The sequence below is a fragment of the Heptranchias perlo genome, chromosome 27, assembly GCF_035084215.1.
Source record: "Heptranchias perlo isolate sHepPer1 chromosome 27, sHepPer1.hap1, whole genome shotgun sequence".
Lineage (NCBI taxonomy): Eukaryota > Metazoa > Chordata > Chondrichthyes > Hexanchiformes > Hexanchidae > Heptranchias > Heptranchias perlo.
Genome location: NC_090351.1, coordinates 38,910,368 through 38,933,142, shown reverse-complemented (window position 1 = coordinate 38,933,142; position 22,775 = coordinate 38,910,368). Strand labels below are relative to the sequence as shown.

Sequence of the window (22,775 nt, the reverse complement as noted above, 5' to 3'; positions counted from 1 at the left end):
TTCTCTGTACAGTGTCTGCCAGCCAGCTTATTGGAGGCTGAGTCAGATGTGGCTGCTTTCTCTTGTAGCAGATATCACAACTGGGCCCAAAGTCAGTGCCAGGTCCCCTGTATGTCATCGTAGTGATGGTGTGGGGGTGTAAAATTTAGGGACTAAAGAATTACACAACCACTGTTACCTGTCATAATTAAGCTAGAGTCAAATTCCCCATCTCAAAAGAATATTAAGATCTGTGTAGGATGGATTGTTATGTTCCAGATGGTAAAGTGCATTTTGTTGCAGGTTGAACTTGCACTCTGGGATACAGCTGGGCAAGAAGACTACGATCGACTCCGGCCACTCTCCTACCCAGACACCGATGTTATTTTAATGTGTTTCTCAATTGATAGCCCAGACAGCTTGGGTAGGTTCAGCTTTAGTCTTGTTTTGGGAGGATAATGATTACAGATTTTTTTAAAGAATGTCACAACATTTTAAAATCTACCATAATGCAAATGTTCAAAATGCAATAATTCCAGCAAATAACATCCTGGACCTGCCATTTTAGTTGTTTGTGTGCGTGAACAAAACCTGCATTTTAGCTGCAGAAAGGACTTAAATAATCTTTTAAGCTTGCCTGTAAATCACTCATGTATAACTCATGCAGAAAATATCCCTGAGAAATGGACGCCTGAAGTGAAGCACTTTTGCCCCAGTGTGCCGATAATTCTAGTTGGAAACAAGAAGGACTTGAGAAACGATGAGAACACACGGAAAGAACTCGCAAAAATGAAACAGGTGAGCATTCAGTGCCTTTCCTGATTTGCATTGAGTAGGGCCAGTCCTCAATATGGAGTCAAATTTATTGAACAGCCCTCTACTGAGTCCAATTTGGGATTTCTTTAGGCTCTGCCCTGTTATTTTCTAACCGTTTGACTTTAAATTCAGTACAGTATGCACTAACATGTCTCACTGTAACTTTTTTTCCTCTTTTTTTAAGACATGGACAAGTTAAAATGTTAAATTTTGAGGACAGGTTGCATAGACTAGGCTAATCTTCCCTTGTGTACAGAAGATTAAGGGGTGATCTTAAAATTAGAGCTAGGCAGTTCAAGGGTGATGTGCTTCCTGACTTCACACAAAGGGTAGTGGAAACCTGCCGCACCGTGCTGGCACCTCCCAAACAAAAAGCTGTTGAAACTGGGAGTCAATTGCAAAGTTCAAGACTGACACTGAAGAGTTATTAGGCAAGTTTATTAAGGGTTATGGAAACAAGGTGGGTAAATAGAATTAAGATACAGATCAGCCATGATCTAATTGAATGGAACAAGCTCGAGGGCTGAATGGCCTCCTCCTGTTCCTATATCATGTTCTCTATCTTTCCCATTCATTCTTTCCCCCTCCCAAAAAAAACAAAATCCCTGTTAGAGTAGAAGCCAGGACTTCTGCTAAAGTACAGTTTAAATTGTTACAGCCAGCCCTCCATTACTTCAAGCGGTCATTCATTTGTGAGTTTAGTGGCTATCTTGTCGAGGGAGTATCTGATTGAGCTGGATCATGTCCACATTATAACTAGCCTATGCAGGCTGGTAGGCAAATGAGATTGCCTCAACAACCTCCTCCCCCTCTAGGGAAACCAGAGGCTAGTTTCAACACCCACTGTTAACCTGGCTGAGATCAATTAAAAGACCAGATGGAATCTAGGACACTTGAAAATTGAGCCTTCAGAAGGGCACATTATGATTACCAGAGCTAATACATTTTGAAAATTTAGTTTTCTCAGTGCACATTAATGACCCACAGCCCACACATGGCTAATTATCACTGAAGCTAAATAACAGGATGCCACTAAAACCCCCCTTTTTTTTTTGTTGGCTTATTTGGAAATCTGTTCAGACTTGTGGGATAATTATGTAGCAGCCGTTCTGAATACAGGAGTCTTGTTATAATGGGCCTCTGCATTAAAAGTGCAGGTTCACTATAGTGAACTGATCCCAGCTTCCCTCTGCTCCAGCTCTGTCTTGACACCCGATAGGTGCTGAATTCATTGTTTTGGGGTCCAATTGAGAAGTGGCTCTGGTCACTATACTAGTTTGTATTCAGCAAAATGAATGTCGCATTGACTTTTAATTTCTGTTTGTGATCTCTATCAGGAATTTTTTGGAAACTTCTCCACTTTTTTCACTTGAAGATGGTGATTTGGGCTACAGTACATTTCTATTGGGGGGTTGGCATTCTTTTTCTATTGCCCACATGGCAATTCTTGAGCCTGTGTGGCAGCAGGCTATGATTGGCACATTGTGTAGTGGGAAGCCTTGGGGTGGAAAAGGCAAGCTCCTGGTTCACAATGAATAGCACTTCTGAGGAAGAGCGTAACACCCTCATCAGTTTGTGATTTTTGGTTTGGAACATGATATTGTGGCTTAGTGTTTCTGCTCCAGGACTGCCTGAAAGGGTGGTGGAAGCAGATTCAATAGTCCCTTTCAAAGGGGAATTGGATAAATAGGAAAAATATTGTAGGGCTATGGGGAAAGAGCAGGGGGAAGTGGGACTATTTGGATAGCTTATTCTAAGCAGGCACGATGGGCCAAATGGCAGCTTCCTGTGCTGTAAGATTCTATGGTTCTATAAAAAGTATCTGGCTTAAGTACCATTTAGGTTAAAGGAATAGTGATAGTAAGAGATTTTATGGCCTTGTATGCCAATGTCTTTCATAGAATTGTACAGCACAGGAGGCTGCCATTGGGCCATTTTCCTCTTTGAAAGTGCTATCCAATTAGTCCCAGAGCCCTGCAATTTTTTTACTCAAGCATTTATCCAATTCCCTTTTGAATCTGCTTCCACTGCCCTTTCAGGCAGTGCATTCCAGATCATAACTCGCTGCATTTATATATTAAAAAATTCTCCATCTGTCCTCTGGTTACTGACCCTGCTGCCAATGGAAATAGTTTCTCCCCATCTAACTTTAATACCTCTTAAATCTCCCTTTAACTGTCTCTGCTCTAAGGAGAACAATGCCTTTTTCTAAATTTCATTTTTAATAGTTCAACTTTTTGGCTGCAACTCAATGTAGAAACTAATTTTCAAATTGAGTGGAAGGATGAACATTTGCTCCTAGCTGCTTCGTTCCTGTGAACCGATTGCTTGCTGTTGGCGTGCACTGTTCCTGAATGAGGATTAGCCTTGTTTGACATGACTACTGTACTTTTACAGAATTCAAAAATTTTTGGAAAAATGTGTTCAATTATCTTTAATTGAAAACAAAGCTAGTCAAGCCTGCCACTGAACAGCAGCTAACTGTAAGTGGCTCCCAGCCAGTGCTCCTCATTCAAAAACCCTATCTGGATACGCACATGGTGGTAATTTGGATCCCACTCGGAGCAAATTTAATTTATAGCAGCTGAAAATTAAGTCTCCTTTGTGACATCTGAAGGAAAAACAAATGTTTGCAAATTTCCCTGCCCTCTAACTTGAAACTTACCACAAGATCTGTGTTTAGTACAATTGACAGCTGTAGTATTTGTGGCTTCAATGCTAAAAGCTAATGGGAAGTTGGCTCCCGCTGCATGTCACTTAAAAGTTAAATTTGGAGAAGCTGATTGTTCAAGCTGACTGTTCCCCTTGGTCTCCAGTCTAGGACAATTGCTCTTGTCACTTAAATCTCCAACTGTACAGATTTAATCAGTTGTCAGTACAGGATGTAGGTCTCCAACTGTGGTTGGCCACCTAAGCATCACCTCACCAGCACCTGTAGTTTATGAATTTTTTAAATGATTGTATGAATCCTTCAGCAAAATTCCAGACTGATTTGCCTACTTAGTTCTATGGTGAATGAGGTGGTTTCTCTTCATAGAGCCATACAAGTTTACATCACAGGTGGAAATTCTTCAAAGCAATGCAGAAAGTAGTCCCATTGTACATTCCCCATAGCCCTGCATCTTCCTCTGCTTCAAATATACGTCCATTTAAATTCCCCCCCAACAAAATGCAGTGGTCTCAACCTCAACTGTCTCTGGCAAATCTTATATTCCAACAACCCTTTTTTGTAAAAGTAACTTCTAACCTCTGACTATTTTTAAACTGACTCCTTGTTCCTAACCAAATGAAATAATCTTTTCACTATCAAAGCTCTTAATAACTTTTTAATTTAAAAAAAAACTCTTTAACCTCCCCTCTGGGTTCCCCTGCTCCAGTGACAATAGATCCAGTATCTCATGTTTGTAACTATAGTTTCCCATCCCTGGCATCTGTGATTCTGCACACTGTGCTCATGGTGGTTTTCATGTCCACCTTACTCCTTGTCCAAAACGGCACATGGTATTCTAACTGGCTTAACCAATGTTTTGTGCAAATTTATTACTTTTGTACTCTGCCTCTATTTATAAAACCAAAATTCTTGTTGGCCTCTTCTATGGCTTTATCTACCTGCACTTTGAGGGCATTATATATTTGAACCCTTCTGAATCTGTCCTTGTTTTTCCTATAAAATGTATCATGTCAAATTGCATTTGCCACTTATCTGCCCTTTCTGCCAACCTGTGTCTTCCTGAAGTCTTGTGCTGTTGTCCTTTGTGTTGTTTGCCAGACACCTGAGATTGTGTTCCCTGTGCCCAAATCCCAATATCTAATACGTAGAACAAAAGTGGACCAAGCACTGACACTTGTCCGCCTCTTCCAACCCTTCAATCTGAGCAACACCCATTGACCCTAACTTTTATGTCCAGCAATCTGCTTTCTTTCCATGTTGCTACATTTTCTCATCTAAATTTTTCTTGTTCCACGACGTAATAACAGTGATGCACCTTCTGAAAATATATATTGTCAAATGACTTGCCCTTCAGTTTTCGATTGTCCTTGATTAAACCAAACATCCATTTCTAAATACTCTAATTTTACCTCCAATTACACCTAGAGTTAACTGGTTTAGTCTTCTCTCCCTTATTGAACAAAAGTGTTACATTGGCTGCTACTCCAGTTCCACAGAACAATTTGCATATTTAAAGAGGATTGCAAAATTTGTGGCCAGTGCCTCTGCTATCTTTGACTTTCAGCAGCTTAGGGTGGATACTATCAGGGCCAATGACTGACATCCACCTAGTGTCCTGCTATTTACTTTTTTAGAAATAGCTCATTTTCTAGTTGAATCTCAATTCTTTCATCTTTCTACTTCATCTATATTTGATTTTTTAAAAAAAACACAAATATTACCCTGATCCTCTGCAATTAACTCCTTCCTTCATCCCTGACTGGTCCTACTTTCTAAATATTTTACTAGGAAAAGCCCTTGCTATTTCCTTTTTTATTTGCTAGCCTTCTCTTCCAGTCTTCCTTTTCACCTTCCAACTAAACTTTGTATTCCTGATCTTTTTTTAGTGTTTGCTTCAACTGTTTTAATTATTTGCTTGAACTTCTGTCTACAGAAGTTCTTTGCACTCCTTTTTGCCCCATGGGAATACATTTCTGTATTTTTATAGGGCTGAGAGGAAAGAACAAGGGAGCAGCACTAATTGGATAGCTCTTCCAAAGAGCAGGCACAATGGGCCAAATGGCTGCCTCCTGTACTGTAAAATTCTATAGTTTGAAGATTTCCCACTGCTGGTCTATTGAGCTGTTAACTTTTCTCCCCAGTTAATTTGGGCCAGATTGCTCCTAGTCTTGCTGATCATTTGACTTTTTCCAGTTCAGCACTTTTACCTTTCATTCGTATCCTTTTTTCTATTGCATTCACCCTAACACTCATGGCTGCCATTGTCCGGTTCTCTTCAATCCAAAAGACAAGGCTGAAGTGCTTGCAACCATCTTCAGCCAGTAGTGCCGACTGGATGATCCATCTCTGCCTCCTCCCGATATCCCCACCATTGCAGAAGCCAGTCTTCAGCCAGTTCGATTCACTCCATGTGATATCAAGAAACTGTTGAGTGCACTGGATACAGCAAAGGCTATGGGCCCCAACAACATCCCGGCTGTTGTGCTGAAAACTTGTGCTCCAGAACTAACCGTGCCTCTAGCCAAACTGTTCCAGTACAGCTACAACACTGGCATCTACCCGACAATGTGGAAAATTGCCCAGGTATGTCCTGTCCACAAAAAGCAGGACAAATCCAATCCGGCCAATTACCGCCCCATCAGTCTACTCTCAATCATCAGCAAAGTGATGGAAGGTGTCGTTGACAGTGCTATCAAGCGGCACTTACTCACCAATAACCTGCTCACCGATACTCAGTTTGGGTTCTGCCAGGACCACGTGGCTCCAGACCTCATTACAGCCTTGGTCCAAACATGGTCAAAAGAGCTGAATTCCAGAGGCGAGGTGAGAGTGACTGCCCTTGACATCAAGGCAGCATTTGACCCTGAATGTGGCACCAAGGAGCCCTAGTAAAATTGAAGTCAATGGGAATCGGGGGGGGGGGGGGAACTCTCCAGTGGCTGGAGTCATACCTAGCACAAAAGATGATAGTGGTTGTTGGAGGCCAATCATCTCAGCCCCAGGGCAGTATCCAAGGCCCAACCATCTTCAGCTACTGCATCAATGACCTTCCCGCTATCATAAAGTCAGAAATGGGGATGTTCGCTGCTGATTGCAGAGTGTTCCGTTCCATTCGCAGTCCATGCCCACATGCAGCAAGACCTGGACAACATCCAGGCTTGGGCTGATAAGTGGCAAGTAACATTTACGCCAGGCAATGACCATCTCCAACAAGAGAGTCTAACCACGTCCCCATGACATTCAATGGCATTACCATTGCCAAATCACCCACCATTCACATCCTGGGGGTCACCATTGACCAGAAACTTAACTGGACCAGCCACATAAATACATACTATGACTACAAGAGCAGGTCAGAGGCTGGGTATTCTGTGATGAGTGACTCACCTCCTGGCTCCCCAAAGCCATCTACAAGGCACAAGTCAGGAGTGTGATGGAATACTCTCCACTTGCCTGGATGAGTGCAGCTCCAACACCACTCAAGAAGCTTGACACCATCCAGGACAAAGCAGCCTGCTTGATTGGCACCCATCCACCACCGTAAACATTCACTCCCTTCGCCACCAGCGCAGAGTGGCTGCAGTGTGTACCATCTACAGGATTCACTGCAGCAACTTGCCAAGGCTTCTTTGACAGCACCCCCAAACCCACGACCACTACCACCTAGAAGGACAAGGACAGCAGGCACATGGGAACACCACTTGCATGTTCCCCTCCAAGCCCACATCCCATGAACAAATAAAAAAAAATCAATACTTTCAAACCTAATGAGTGCAACTTGATTCCATAGCTTAATTTTAGGTTTGCATTCAATAGTCAAGACTTGCATTTTCTATAGCACTATACGCCTTTGACTAAATGCTTTGCACACACTGAATTACTATGCGGCAACTATTTAGTGTGCAAAGAGCATTTGAGATGAGTGACCTGAGTGTGATGTGTCTAGAATTTGTCCTGTTTCAAATGAGTGAAATTGTACATATTTCACATTTTTCAAATGAAGTTTCGTGTCTGGGATTAGCTGCCTGTCGTCGAGCCCACCAGCTGAGAACTAGGTCAAGTGATTTTAAATGAACGCTGATATTCCAACAGGATGTTTACTCCATCCCCTCTTGTTTATATTGATTTGCTTATAGACATCGCCCTTAAAGCTAAAGTTGACTTGTTTCCTCAAAGTGAGTTTGAGGAAGCAAAGGTCAGTTTGTCCTTTTTAATCAGATATGGTGTTAGCAACTCTTGCCTAATGTGGCAGTTCTGCTTCCTCTTAAAGGGTATCTTGGAGGCAGCCCTTTTGGTTTTTGAAATCTGATTTCGGTTATTCTGTATCTGAGTTTTAAAAAAAGAATAAATATGACCAGCCCTTGCTATTGCGATTCAACCACTTAGCTCCATAGTACAGTGGTGAGCTGGAAGTCCCTAAGTTGCCTAGAAAGCCATGTATGGTATATGACCTTAGTTGAAGGACTCTGGGGAGGGAGAAGGCCTGGGAATCTTGAAGCAATTTTTGCTCTCTTGAACTTGACTGAAACTAGTGAAGTTGAATGTGTTGCTTTCTACCTAATCTGATCTATTGTGTAATTTGACTTTCAAATTGCTACGACCAGAGTACACAATCTATCAGTATATTTTCTACCAGTTTGGAGAGATTGCATACTATTTCCAGTACCTGCCAGTGGTATAATAGTTCATTGTTCACCCAGTGGCCCACTTCCCTATGTATTTCTCAGTCATTTTGGTTGAAGAAATGTGGGCTTGCTTTAAGAAGATTACTTATTTTAAATGCAGGCAGCATGAATAGAGCATTGCAAAATAGTTGGAATTGTGACAACTTAATCTTTCTGTTGTCTGTTGAGGGATAGTGTCCAGGACACCAAAAGAACTCCCTACTCTTCATATAGTGCCATGGGATCTCTTAATATTCATTGGACCAGGTGGACTGTACCCATTTTAACTTCTTGAAGGGCAGCACCTCTACTGTACTGGAGTATCAGAGATGCCATCCTTTGGAGACTTGATTTAATATCTCCTCCAATCTGCCTGTTGTGGGGCATAGGTAGAAGTTAAAGATCTTGGCACTATTCGAAGAGCAGGGAGTTCTGGTCACATTCTTGCTTCTACGTTCTTTTGTGGGATGTTGATGCAACCTCGTTTAGTTGAATGGCACCAAATTTCTACCGGACCTTGGGTATTTCTGTCAATGCACTTTAACTCCTTGTGTGAAGTTCTTGAGGTGTCTGGTTTTCCATTTTAAAAAAAACCACAGGAGTGGAATCAGGAAATGGGTTAACCTGAGGTTGGGTTTTAAATGTTTGTGGGTGGAGGAAAGAATGAGGAAGAGCTCTATTTTTGAGGTCCTGGGGGTGGGGGAGAAGATGTGGGAGATGGTGCAATGAATCTTCAAGATGGAGAAGCTGAAAGAAGAAAGTGTGAGACTGAGTATTTGTACATTGAACTGTCCTTTTTTGTTCCTTTTTAAGTTCCTACTTTGTGGTCTGGTCTCTGATCAAAAAGACTTGCAGGTGGTTTGCTCAAAGTATAAAAGTTTTAAGAGTTACAATACAGGATACAATAGTGCAATTATAACACACAAAGATGTTAAACAATACAACCTGACACAAGCCTTACATGACTAGGCTTCTGGGGTGATCAGACCCGAATGACTCAGCGATATCGAGTGGTCCAGTTGCTCAGAGAATATTCTAACTACATATTACGCTGTTGCCCATAATCAAGATGTGAAATCTGCTGTATCCCAAGCAACCTTTGGTTGTGCAGTAAGCCAAACACCATCTGCTGATACTATCTTACTAGGGAATGTGAAGCAACACATCTCAAGCCACCGTGTTGTACATAGCAGTCATGTGACCAGCAGGCCAGTGAGGTTTGGAAGCCACTTTGATCTGGATGCTTGTATTGGTGCCCTTTATGCTTGTGTGCAAAGTCAACTTTGCCTTCAAGCTGTTTAAAATTGGAGGACTGCTGAGTACTGCTCCCTGAATGATAAATTTATACTATTTTTTAAGGAGCAGCCTTTACCAGTGCCTGAGCTTTAAATGAACTGAAGCATTTTCTCCTGCTCCATGTTTGGAGCAAATGTCTGTTGTTGAGCAGGAATTATATTCTTGGATAGTGAAATCTTTGAAACGGTGCAGTGTGAGCTGAAAAGGATGAGGAAGAAAAAGATGGAGAGGATGGGAGAACAGAAATTTGAATTTGTTTTAAAAACAGATTTTGGGGGGAGAGGAACATTTTAATCAGCCCACTCACTGGTTTTGACATGTATCTGACCTCCAGCTCAAAGGTTGGACACCCCTGCTTTAGAGTTAACAGTTGAGGAGGGGGAAGTGTTCGGCACAACAGAATAGAGTTTCATTAATTGAGCTCAGCAGGCAGAAGGGATGAAGTAAGGATGGAGCCATCAGTGGTAGGATATGATAACTGAATTAATAGAATCTACAGCACACAGACAGAAGACTTTCCATTTCACGCACCTACGGGCTGCATCAAAAGCTGCCAAGTTTAGCTTGCAGTAAAGCTTCCTCTACGCTGCCCCAACAATGTGCTTCAGCCCTAACCTCTGCACCTACTGCATCAGTGTAATATGTTCATTCCCTACACCAGCCATCCTGTTTCTAATGTAGCATGAGAATGGTAAAGTTGTGCTGTGGGCTCTGGGTCAAAACCAATGTGGTTGAAGGCTGATCTGTGTTTGTGCATGCTAATGGTGGTGCGTTTGTGCTGTCAGGAACCTGTGAAGCCAGAGGAAGGACGGGACATGACTAACAAGATCAGTGCTTTTGGGTACATGGAGTGCTCTGCCAAAACAAAGGAAGGAGTTCGGGAAGTCTTTGAGATGGCGACACGGGCTGCATTACAAGTCAAACACAAGAAGAGACGCAAGTGCGTGCTGTTGTAGGATCTGATGCATCCTGTCGCATGTACTGTATCAGACATAATAACATTTATCAAACTTTTTACACAGTATATGGAGACTTTTCTCTCTCTTCCCCTGGTTTCCAAATGGCTATTTTTCAAACACTTTAGTCTGAGCCTTTTTTTGACTTGCTGTGTAATGCTTAGTATCGGAATAGTGCGATGGGAGAAGTTTAGTGGTGACTTGAGACCATGAACACCAGCACCTCATGACAGTTTGTTTATGTACTGTAAGTTCATGGGGGTGGGGGGGTGGGGATGGGGGGGGGACTTAGTACCATTTGGGTATCTACATTGTTATAATAAATCTCATTAAACATGATAGTGTCAAACACAACTTTTCTGCATAGTTCCATTAACTTGAACATTTAATGCAGAGCATGGATTAGTTTGTATAAATGACATCTTATTCTGCAACCTGTACTTTATTTGCTGAATGAAAAAAGTTTTGAAACAATTTCTCTACATTCTACATGTCTTTCCTGCTTTTTTTCTCCATTTTCTAAGCATTGCAGACCAAACGGGGAGTCGTGCTATGGGCTCTTATGAATGGTAATGTAACTAACAAGCTTTTGTATAATTGCATTCCGTTAAGCAACTTGATTTTTTCTTTTGTAGATTTATTGTATTTGAGATTCACATTTGTATTGAAGCTCTGATTTATATAAAATGCTAACTGTCACCACTTTTCCTTTTTATAGTGATTTGCAAACCCATCTATTTAAGGGTTTGCACTTATGTAATTTTGTGATAGCTGTGCAGATGTGTGGCTCAGCTGCAGGTTATTTAGTGAATGCTCTTCCTGTACAATATGCACTTGTAATTGTAGCCCTTGGTTGCCTCTTGTTAATCATATTACTAGTTGACAAAGTGCTGAAGCAGTTTATTCATAGGGCATTCATTCCTCTGTAAAAACATTGGTTATGTACAACCTGCACAGCTAGCACGTGTATATCTCAATCTGTTAATCTCTTGTATGCAATAACCAATGCAGTGGCTTAAATGTAAAATCAACTTTGCTTTCATCCTGGGTTATAACAGTCAGACAGTTGGCACTTAACAAATGTAAAAAATACTAGAAATAAATTTAATGGAACACAGTTTAATCAAAAAAGCTTTAATTTTATACTGAGATTGCATTCTTTTGGATGTGGAAATGTGTTCCTGCACTTGTGAAAGATGGTTAATGGAGTGGAGCAGGGGCTCAAACTAAACCCAGCCACTGAGGTGCAGCATTTTTCCAAATGCACACAGCACAACATAATCTGTAAAGTTAATCTCTTTGGTGTCAAGGGTGAGTGGGCTATGCCACTATACCGATCTTCACATGGTGAGGTGGATTGGGAATCTAGTTCCAAGTCAGCCCCTGCATTCACTTCTGGAGTGGAGACTTCCTTCAGGTTCACATTTGTAAATGTTATACTGGATACTGAAACTCCACAATCTCCCCTCCTGAAAGTGTGTTGACCAGGGTAAGCACATTCCTTATAAAGTGAAGGGCAAGGCTGGTCGAAGTAGGGAACCTTGGATGACTCGGGAGATTGAGGCCCTAGTCAAAAAGAAGGAGGCAGCATATGACATGCATAGACAGCTGGGATCAAGTGGATCCCTTGAGTATAGAGATTGCCGGAGTAGAGTTAAGAGAGAAATCAGGAGGGCAAAAAGGGGACATGAGATTGCTTTGGCAGATAAGGCAAAGGAGAATCCAAAGAGCTTCTACAAGTACATAAAGGGCAAAAGAGTAACTAGGGAGAGAGTAGGGCCTCTTAAGGATCAACAAGGTCATCTATGTGCGGAACCACAAGAGATGGGTGAGATCCTAAATGAATATTTCGCATCGGTATTTACGGTTGAGAAAGGCATGGATGTTAGGGAACTTGGGGAAATAAATAGTGATGTCTTGAGGAGTGTACATATTAGAGAGGGAGGTGCTGGAAGTCTTAACGCTCATCAAGGTCGATAAATCTCCGGGACCTGATGAAATGTATCCCAGGACGTTATGGGAGGTTAGGGAGGAAATTGCAGGTCCCCTAGCGCAGATATTTGAATCATCGACAGCTACAGGTGAGGTGCCTGAAGATTGGAGGGTAGCAAATGTTGCGCCTTTTGTTTAAGGGCGGCAGGGAAAAGCCTGGGAACTACAGACCGGTGAGCCTGACATCTGTAGTGGGTAAGTTGTTGGAGGGTATTCTGAGACAGGATCTACAGGCATTTGGAGAGGCAGGGACTGATTAGGAACAGTCAGCATAGGTTTGAGTGTGGAAAATCATGTCTCATGAATTTGAGTTATTTGAAGGGGTAACCAAGAAGATAGATGAGGGCTGTGCAGTAGACATGGTCTACATGGACTTCAGCAAAGCCTTTGACAAGGTACCGCATGGTAGGTTGTTACATAAGGTTAAATCTCACGGGATCCAAGGTGAGGTAGCCAATTGGATACAAAATTGGATTGACGGCAGAAGACAGAGGGTGGTTGTCGAGGGTTGTTTTTCAAACTGGAGGCCTGTGACCAGCGGTGTGCCTCAGGGATCGGTGCTGGGTCCGCTGTTATTTGTATTAATGATTTGGATGAGAATTTAGGAGGCATGGTTAGTAAGTTTGCAGATGACGCCAAGATTGGTGGCATTGTGGACAGTGAAGAAGGTTTATCTAGGATTGCAACGGGATATTGATAAATTGGGCCAGTGGACCGATGAATGGCAGATGGAGTTTATTTTAGATAAATGTGAGGTGATGCATTTTGGTAGATCGAATCGGGCCAGGACCTACTCCATTAATGGTAGGGCGTTGGGGAGAGTTATAGAACAGAGATCTAGGAGTACAAGTTCATAGCTCCTTGAAAGTGGAGTCACAGGTGGATAGGGTGGTGAAGAAGGCATTCAGCATGCTTGGTTTCATTGGTCAGAACACTGAATACAGGAGTTGGGATGTCTTGTTGAAGTTGTACAAGACATTAGTAAGGCCACACTTGGAATACTGTGTACAGTTCTGGTCACCCTATTATAGAAAGGATGATATTAAACTAGAAAGAGTGCAGAAAAGATTTACTAGGATGCTACCGGGACTTGATGGTTTGACTTATAGGGAGAGGTTGGATAGACTGAGACTTTTTTCCCCTGGAGAGTAGGAGGTTAAGGGGTGATCTTATAGAAGTCTATAAAATAATGAGGGGCATAGATAAGGTAGATAGTCAAAATCTTTTCCCAATGGTAGGGGAGTCTATAACGAGGGGGCATAGATTTAAGGTGAGGGGAGAGATACAGAAGGGTCCAGAGGGGCAATTTTTTCACACAAAGGGTGGTGAGTGTCTGGAACGAGCTGCCAGAGGCAGTAGTAGAGGCGGGTACAATTTTGTCTTTTTAAAAAGCATTTGGACAGTTTCATAAGTAAGATGGGTATAGAGGGATATGGGCCAAGTGCAGGCAATTGGGACTAGCTTAGTGGTATAAACTGGGTGACATGGACATGTTGGGCTGAAGGGCCTGTTTCCATGTTGTAAACTTCTATGATTCTATGAAAGGAAGATCTCTCTGATGGACTATAAATGGTCCCAAGACAGTCCCACCGTGCTGATTTCAACCTCTACAAAAAGCAACTAGCATCCTAAACACCACCTGCAGAAATAACAAGGTCATAGGGTCTTTAGGACCTGCTCGTTCAGTGGCAGGATTATGGCAGTGTGTGAAATTGAGCAAACTGTTCACTAAAGTTTGCAACTGGAAACTAATTGAAAACATGCAGCCTCTACCCAGAGTCAATCTTCTTGCTTTAGAAGAATGGCTTGAGTTCAAAGTAAATTTAAATACTTTCTGCTCTGTTGTTTTCCCCCACTCTTTATTCCTATTATACCTAGCCATGGCTCAGTGGGCAGCACTCTCCTCTTGAGTCAGAAGGTAGTGGGTTCAAGCCCTACTCCAGAGACTTGAGCTCACAATTCAGCTGACGCTGTAGTGCAGTCTTTCAGATGAAACGTTAAAATGATGGCCCATCTGCCCCCTCAGGTGGATGGTAGTGGTTGTTGGAGGCCAATCATCTCTGACACAGGACATTGCTGCATCAGGGCAGTGTCCTAAGCCCAACAATCTTCAGCTGCTTCATCAATGACCTTCCTTCCATTATAAAATCAGAAATGGGGATGTTTGCTGACAAGTGCAGAGTTCAGTTCCATTCACAACCCCTCAGATTATGAAGCAGTCTGTGCCCACATCCAGGTTTGGGCTGATAAGTGGCAAGTAACATTCATGCCAGGTAATGACCATCAACAAGTGTCTAACCACCTCCCCTTGACATTCAACGGCATTACCATTGCCAAATCCCCCACAATCAACATCCTGGGTGTCACCATTGATCAGCTACGTAAATACTGTGGCTACAGGAGCAGGTCAGAGGCTGGATATTCTGTGGCGAGTGACTCACCTCCTGACTCCCCAAAGCTTTTCCACCATCTATAAGGCACAATTCAGGAGGGTGATGGAATACTCTCCACTTGCCTGGATGAGTGCAGCTCCAACAACACAAGAAGCTCAACACCATCCAGCACAAAGCAGCCTGCTTGATTAGCACCCTAATCACTCACTCCCTTCACCATCAGCGCACTGTGGCTGCAGTGTGAACTATCTATAGGATACACTGCAGCAACTCTCCAAGGCTTCTTTGACAGCACCTCCTAAACCAGTGACCTCTACCACCTACAAGGGCAGCAGGCACATGGGAACACCACCACCTGTGTGTTTCCCTCCAAGTCACACACCATCCTGACTTGGAAATATATCGCCGGTCCTTTGTCGTCACTGGGTCAAAATCCTGGTGCTCCCTATCTAAGCACTGTTGGAGAACCTTCACTAAATGGACTGCAATGGTTCAAGACGGTAGCTCACTACCACCTTCTCAAGGGTAATTAGGGATGGGCAATAAATGCTGGCCTTGTCAGCAATGCCCACAACCAATGAATGAATAAAAAAAATCACATGGTACTATTTCAGAGCATAGGACTTTGTCCCAGTGTCCTGGCCAATAATTATCCCTTAATCAACATTACAAACACATAATCTGATCATTATCACGTTACTGTCGATGGGACCTTGCAGTGCACAAATTCGATGCCTATTACAAGTGACTACACGTCAAAAGTACTTAACTGACTAAAGTGCTTTGGGACATCCTGAGGCTATGAAAAGGTGCTATATAAAAACATGTTCATTACTGGAGGAACAATTCAAAAGCAGAGAAGCTATATTAAACTTATACAAAGCCTTGTTTAAACCTCATGAGTACTGTGCACAGTTATGGTTTCCATATTACAAAAAAGGATAAAGCAGCACTGGAGAAGGGGCAAAAAAGATTTACAAGGGTAATACCTGAACTGAGGGTACAATTATCAGGAAAGACTGAACAGGTTGGGGCTCGTTTCTTTTCTAAGGAGAAGGCTGAGGAGGGGGGTGACCTAATGGAGGTCTTTAAAATTATGAAGGGATTTGATAGGGTAGACTTAAAGATGGTTCCACTTGTGGGGAGTCCAAAACTAGAGGCCATAAATATGATAGTCACTAATAAATCCAATAGGGAATTCAGGTGAAACTTCTTTACCCAGAGAGTGATTAGAATGTGGAACTCGCTGCCACAAGTAGTAGTTTAGATGACTAGCATAGATGCATTCAAGGGGAAGCTAGATAAACGCACGAGGGAGCAAGGAATAGAAGGATATAGTGAGATGAAGTTGGGAGGAGGCTCATTCAGAGCACAAACACGGGCATGTTGGGCCAAATTGCCTGGTTCTGTGCTGTACATTCGATGTAAGTCATTTCATAACCAAATGAGGCTAGCTCTAGTTTTCAGAGGATCAGTGGGCCCAAATCTCTCCTCACCCTATAAATCTTGGGAAGGACAGACCTACTCATAAGGCTGATCAGAGGACAGGAGCGAAGCAGATGGAAGATCTGATGCCGAGAAAGGGTGGGTGAGGCCACGGATAGATTTGTCGATGTGCTGTGATTTGGCATGTGGGCAAATGTGGTATCCATTTTGCATGCAGCACGATCTCACATTACAGCAATGAATGTGGTAACTTGTTCTAAAGATAATTAACTAAAATAAGGGTTTGGCTCCTGTTTATAATTAAAAAGCACATTTAAATATTGTCAGCTGAATGGGATGAGTTTCCTGCAGCAGGAAGGGAAAGTGAATTGGATTCTTATGGTCACCTATCCCACCCCCCCCACCTCACCCCCTCCCATAGTTTGTGAATGAACTCAGCTGTTCAAAGACACAAAAATACCATAAACCAAAAAGTGAGGGCTTACAGCTCAGGTACAGATCCAGCCTGTGGTTCATAGTGTGTCTCATGGCCGGATGCAGGGTTGAGGGGGAGCAGAGCTGCACTTATCATAAAGCTCGTGATTCAAACTGCCTGTATTATTTCAGCCCCCGTGTATTCCGACACACCTCTCACCCCTAGTGCTTCCCACCGAGTGCCAATCCTAACCCCCCCCACACACGAACAGCATTACCAATTTAGACCCACACATGTGTGTGAGTGCATGTGAAGGGCAGTTAAATCTAAATGTATGATCTCTGCTTTCTGCTTCTTTCTCTCTACCCCCTAGTGACTTTTATTTTCAGATCTAGGGCCAGATGGATGCAGAAAGCTGCACAGACTTCAGGGCAGCTTGATAGCAGGAAACAGTCTCTACCTGTGGTGGCTGCATCGGGAAGAGATGCAAATGAGAGGTACATGACGTAAAGTTTCCTGCCATGTAGCAATGGCTGGCTGTTTCCACCTGTTCTCTTCCTCCTCCCCCTGCCCTCTACAAGTCCAACGTAGTCAGTCAGTAATATTCTCCGGTGTTTTAAAGATTAAAACAAAAGGCAGAAAGTAAATGCTTGTGGGGACTGAGAAGCAGCCCTGACTATACAGTATTTGTAAGCGACAGAAAATATTCATTTAAAATTAAACTGCAGTGAAGTGGGGAGTTCAATGGAACAAAAAAAGTAGTCAATTTTCTCTCCTCCCTTGTTGCCACTGCCTCCTGCTGGATTGATGGGCATCAGCTGGTCTCCAGTAGACAACGAGAGTGTTCATTCTCTAGGAGCTTAGATAGTGAATGGCAGCAGGAGCATTGACACGCTCACCCATATGCACTTCCCAGCAGGACTCACTGGACAGACAGCAGGCACAGTGAGACATTAAAAGAAACAAAAAGAGTGGTTAAAGTTTCAGATGGAAGTGTCACTTTGTCAGAACAGATAACAGAGCACACTTGAAAAGTCAGCCTATCCTTTTTGCCCAGCAGATTTTCCGTTCCTCTTCCATTACATTGAAGTAGCACAGCAGCAGAAATTAGCCAACAGCACAGACCAGGACCCTGGTCCACGCTGCTTAAAATGACAGACCAACCACTGGGTCATCACCTGCTCATGTAATGCTGGCTTTTTGAGTAACAATTTGCATCTATAATCGCACCATTAATTTAGTAAAACGTCCCAAGGCGCTTCACAGGAGCGTTATCAGAAAAAATTTGACACCGAGCCACATAAGGAGATATTAGGTCAGGTGACCAAAAGCTTGGTCAAAGAGGCTGGCTTTAAAAAGAGGCTCTCTTTAAAGTGGAGAGGTTTAGGGAGGGAATCCAATAAGAACATTAAACGCAGGTGATCTGAAAGTGCCTACAGCTTATGCAATCACTGCCAGACTACGTGGATGAGCTAGACAGGATTCCAAATGCTGGAATACCCGGCATGGGAAATTAAATTATTTCATATCATATCCGTTTTCATGCTTCTGGGCTCACTTGGTACCACTCCTACCTGGGTCTGCAGATTATTGGCTCAGACCCTATTCAGAGTACAATCCAGGCTGAGAAAACTACTGTTCCCATCTGACCTTCCAGATGAACGTTAAGAGAATTCATGATGGATGGAAGAGGAGCAGGAAGCATGTCTGGTGTCCCAACCAACATTCCTGCCTCAATCAACACCACCGAACACAGATTAACCAGTCAAGGGGGATCTTGCTGTGCATAAAACATCTGCCACATTTGCCCACAGAACAGTTGCAAATACTCAAATCAGTGCTTGATAAACACACAAGTCTTGTTCTTTATATATAATTTATTTGCAATCTCCAAATATTGTACCTTTTCTTCTATGTGGTATGCCACAGGCAAGATAAACAAATCTATTAATCTAGAAACACACTAGTGAAAAGAACATTTCTACCAGGTACATTACTCAGTTCACATTTAAACTTTCATCAAAGCCACAGGGAGGGAATGTGGGGGCTGGGTATTTGAGACCAAACAAGGAGCATATTCACATCTGGAACTGTGCTCGCTGTGGATTAACATTTCCCTGACGCTGAAGTTGGCTGTACGGGGGAAAAGCAACTGATGGTTAAATGAACCAGACACAGAAGAGGGTCATTTTGACTTTGGATGTTATCAGATCAGCCCTCCATTATGCATCTTTCCCAGTTTTCCTTTCCAGAGGTGTATAATGGGCAGCTGATCTGATATCCCTCGTTATAAACTATCGCTCAAATTTACCCCCTCGAGTCTGAAGTGGGGCACGCAAACAAAAGTAGAGTGGACACACAGACATGGGAGGTGGGTTACAGGAATCTCTCTACATTCGGACACAAATGCGTGCAGATTACAAGGAGCTTCTGATAATATACACACTCCCATCAACCAATAAAGGAACTCGTACATTGTCGCTAACCATCAAGATCGACAACAACGAATCCAGTAAAAGGGAGCTGCCTCATTAAGCAGCAAAAGATGAGTCACTCGTGTCTACAGCTTCACAAGAGCAACAAGTGGTTAAACAGAGGGTCGAGTTGGTAAACATCATGGTTTAAGAGACACTGCATCACTTAATCCACAAAACGTAGAGCCAAATTAGTTGCCAGCAAGAGTCACAGGCAGCATGGATTATATTTTTCTTCCCCATCCCCTCTTGATAATGACTGCTGGTTCCAGTACCATGCCCGAGCAGCCCCAGCCAGCTATTTGACCACAGCGGCCTCACAGCCAAGTCCGATCCTGCTCTCTCCCGAAATCCACAAGTGCGCACTTGCCCCGCGAGGGAGGGGCCCGTTGGATAGTGACCAGGAACGCTGGCTGATATGCTTCCACCAACATCCCCCCCTTAACCCCAGCACCGAGAACAGTTATGGCATCCCTTCAAAGATTAAACCAACTCAGCATAGATCAGGGATGGAATGTGGGACTGTACCTCCTGGTCTGTATGGCTCAAGCTACTCACAGGGCCAAATTGCCCAATTCATCGCGGTGGATTTACTGAAAAGTTCATCCTTAAATCAAGTGGTTTGAAGACACACAATTCACAACTGAACCCTGCTTCACAGAGACATCAATACCAGAGAGAAACCAGAGTTCAGAAATGCAGCATTACCATAAAAGAGCAAAAAAGTCTCGTTTCTGTAGAAAACAGTTAAAAATTCACAATTCTGAAATTAAACAATTTATAGAAAGCGTGCGATATATACATATACACACACACACAAACACATTTTCTTAAATTTTAAACATTCGAAGTTTCAGGACATTATTTCCATCTTTCCCTTGTGCTTTATTTTTCTTTTCAAAAGATACAGCTTGGATCAAACTTCACTTCTCCATTCAGGCTCCAACTGGTTCTGGATGATGCTGATTTCCTCAGGGTCCCCTAACAAATCAAACAAAATAAATCAATTCACTGCACAACGTCCACTGACCCGGTAATCGTTCTCTACAATATATCCACTCATCAAAGTGTGAAGAAAAGAACAATGTTTGATACGGAAATAATAAATTCCAGAGCAGGAAAATGCCATTTGGTCCATCCACAGCCCGTCTCCCAACTATTCCCTGCCCACATCATCTATTACTTCCCTAATTTCAGTCTTATTTCTCCCCCCCCAAAAAAGAAATTAAGCATCACTGTTACCCTCATTCCCACTTCCCAACAGCAATCTTCAGCTCTATTTTTAACGGTGAAAACTGACCCCAACTCCCCCACCAATTCAACTCCCTTCTTGGGAGTTTGGTTCACATTCACCAACCAATGGGGGGCAAAAAAAATATTTCGCCCTCTAATCTCACTCGAGGCGTGTGAATTTTGTATTCGTGCCCTCAACTCATTGCCCAAGTTAAATAGCTTGTTCAATTCAACCTCACCTATACTTATCAATTATATCCTCGAGAACTAATCTGAATGAGCCCCGGACAATATACACACACACACAACCTTCTGGCAATCAAAATAAGACATTCACTCATGTTTTTGGTGAATCTCTTTCCCTTCCCACCTTTCCCACAGGCACTGGTATCTCACAAGTGGCTATTTTTCATATGGGAGCCCAACAGTGAGTGGCAAAACGGTATTTGGGGGGGGCAGAAAGAGGGAGAACGGGACTCCCCAGGCCGTTCATAGACCCCAACACGAGTCAGGACCAAGAACCATTGCTGATTTGTCTCCTCCTTAAACCAGGAGCACTGGGGCCAAATTGCAGCACTTGCCTCATCTGAGATCATCAAAGACCAGGAATCGGACCCAGGGTCCGTCTGGCTCAGCGACAGAAATGGATAAACCACCAAGAACCCCCAACAAACCATTTACAAACCCCAATTCAAAAACCTTACATAAACAGCAACAACTTGCAATTATATAGCGCCTTGAACGTAGTAAAATGTCCCAAGACGCTTCACAGGAATGATCAGACAAAATTCGACACCGAGCTGCACGAGGACACATTAGGCCAGGTGACCAAAAGCTTGGTCAAAGAGGTAGGTTTTAAGGAGCGTCTTTAAAAAAAAAGAGGAGAGAGAGGTAGAGAGGCGGAGAGGATTAGGGAGGGCATTTCAGAGCTTAGGGCCCAGGCAGCTGAAGGCACGGCCGCCAATGGTGGAGCGATTAAAATCGGGGATGCACAAGAGGCCAGAACTGGAGGACCACAGAGATCTCAGAGGATTGTAGGGCTGGAAGAGGTTACAGAGATAGGGAGGGGTGAGGCCATGGAGGAATTTGAAAACAAGGATGAGAACTTTAAAATCGACACGTTCCTGGACCATGAGCCAATCTAGGTCAGCGAGCTCAGGGGTGATGGGAGAACAGGGCTTGATGCGAGTTAGGATACGGGCAGTAGAGTTTTGGATGAGCTCAAGTTTATGGAGGGTGGAAGATGGGAGGCCGGCCAGGAGATCATCGGAATTATCAAGTCTGGAGGGTTTGCTGGTCTAAAGGACCACATTGCACGTGTGGTGTACAGGCTGGTAAAATGGATTCAATTTAACACTCTGGGGATTTTCCATTTAATCTATTGCAAATATAGGAAAAGAAAAACACACACACACACACACACTCTCTCTTCATTGTAAATACAGCCACTTCATGGCGACTCTGAATGTCACCTGTTGGTTCAGTTTCCAGGCTCAGTTGATCGAGACGATCTACGAGGTCGATTTCGATGTCATCACTTTGATATTTGTAGCCAGTGTAGCCGCCCTGGTCGTTGCAGTAACTCAGGTGCCTGACGATGAAACACGCGGAATCAGAGCCGGAAAACACAACAGCGAGACAGGTACAAAGACTCCCCTTCCACTTCAGCCTCTCTCCCCCACTCTCTCTGGTGGTGGTGACTCTTGCCTCAAATTTAAAATTCTCATCCTCGTGTTCAAAGCCCTCCATGGCCTCGCCTCTCCCTATCTCTGTAACCTCCTACAGCCCTACGAGATCTCTGCGCTTCTCCAATTCTGGCCTGCTCTCCATCCCCCATTTTAATCGCTCCACCGTTGGCGGCCGTGCCTTCAGCTGCCTGGGCCCTAAGCTCTGGAATTCCCTCCCTAAACCTCTGTGCCTCTCTATCTCCTTCAAGACACTCCTTAAAACCTACCTCTTTGACCAAGCGTTTGGTCACCTGCTCTAATATCTCCTTTAGCTCGGTGTCAATTTTTGTCTGATTACACTCCTGTGAAGCGCCTTGGGACGTTTTACTACGTTAAAGGTGCTATATAAATGCCAGCTGTCGTCATTGCTAGGGGGCAACATTCAACAGGTGCGAGGCGCCCTCAGGTACCTCATACAAGTGGCCACTGCTCATACACAAGCTTGTATAACAAGTATTTGACCAGGAGATCCAATCAGCAGCTTTGGGGAGGGGGGGGAAAAAAATCAAGCTGAGGCCAACCCGGTCCTCCACTCACACATTTTCCAGTGGACAGTAACCAGGGGCAGAAACCCACACTCACTTTTCACTCCATGGCCCAAAGGCTAACTGTAACATCACTCCCACTGCCCCACCCGAGATCAGCTAATTGAACAGAGACCAGGTTTGAACCCAGGAACTTTGCGATCTGTCTGGCTCAGTGTCACACCGGGC

General features: G+C 43.5%; 2 protein-coding genes across 3 annotated transcripts in view; one reads left to right on the top strand and one right to left on the bottom strand.

Annotated features, from left to right (window-relative positions):
* The window catches only part of rhocb (ras homolog family member Cb), a 28,284-nt gene extending 16,771 nt beyond the window's left edge, over positions 1 to 11,513 (top strand). The window contains exons 3-5 of the mRNA XM_068007708.1: positions 283 to 403; positions 647 to 777; positions 10,212 to 11,513. Of these exons, the coding sequence (XP_067863809.1) occupies positions 283 to 403; positions 647 to 777; positions 10,212 to 10,382 (423 nt within the window). The 3' untranslated portion in view covers positions 10,383 to 11,513. The remainder of the gene's footprint in view (positions 1 to 282; positions 404 to 646; positions 778 to 10,211) is intronic.
* Positions 11,514 to 18,487: 6,974 nt separating this feature from the next.
* LOC137344608 (putative helicase MOV-10) overlaps positions 18,488 to 22,775 on the bottom strand; it is a 68,010-nt gene continuing 63,722 nt past the window's right edge. For both annotated transcript variants that reach the window (XM_068007706.1, XM_068007707.1), the window contains 2 exons: positions 21,808 to 21,926; positions 18,488 to 20,083 (listed from right to left, as the gene is read on the bottom strand). In XM_068007706.1, coding sequence (XP_067863807.1) covers positions 20,019 to 20,083; positions 21,808 to 21,926 — 184 coding nt within the window. In that variant the 3' untranslated portion in view covers positions 18,488 to 20,018. The remainder of the gene's footprint in view (positions 20,084 to 21,807; positions 21,927 to 22,775) is intronic.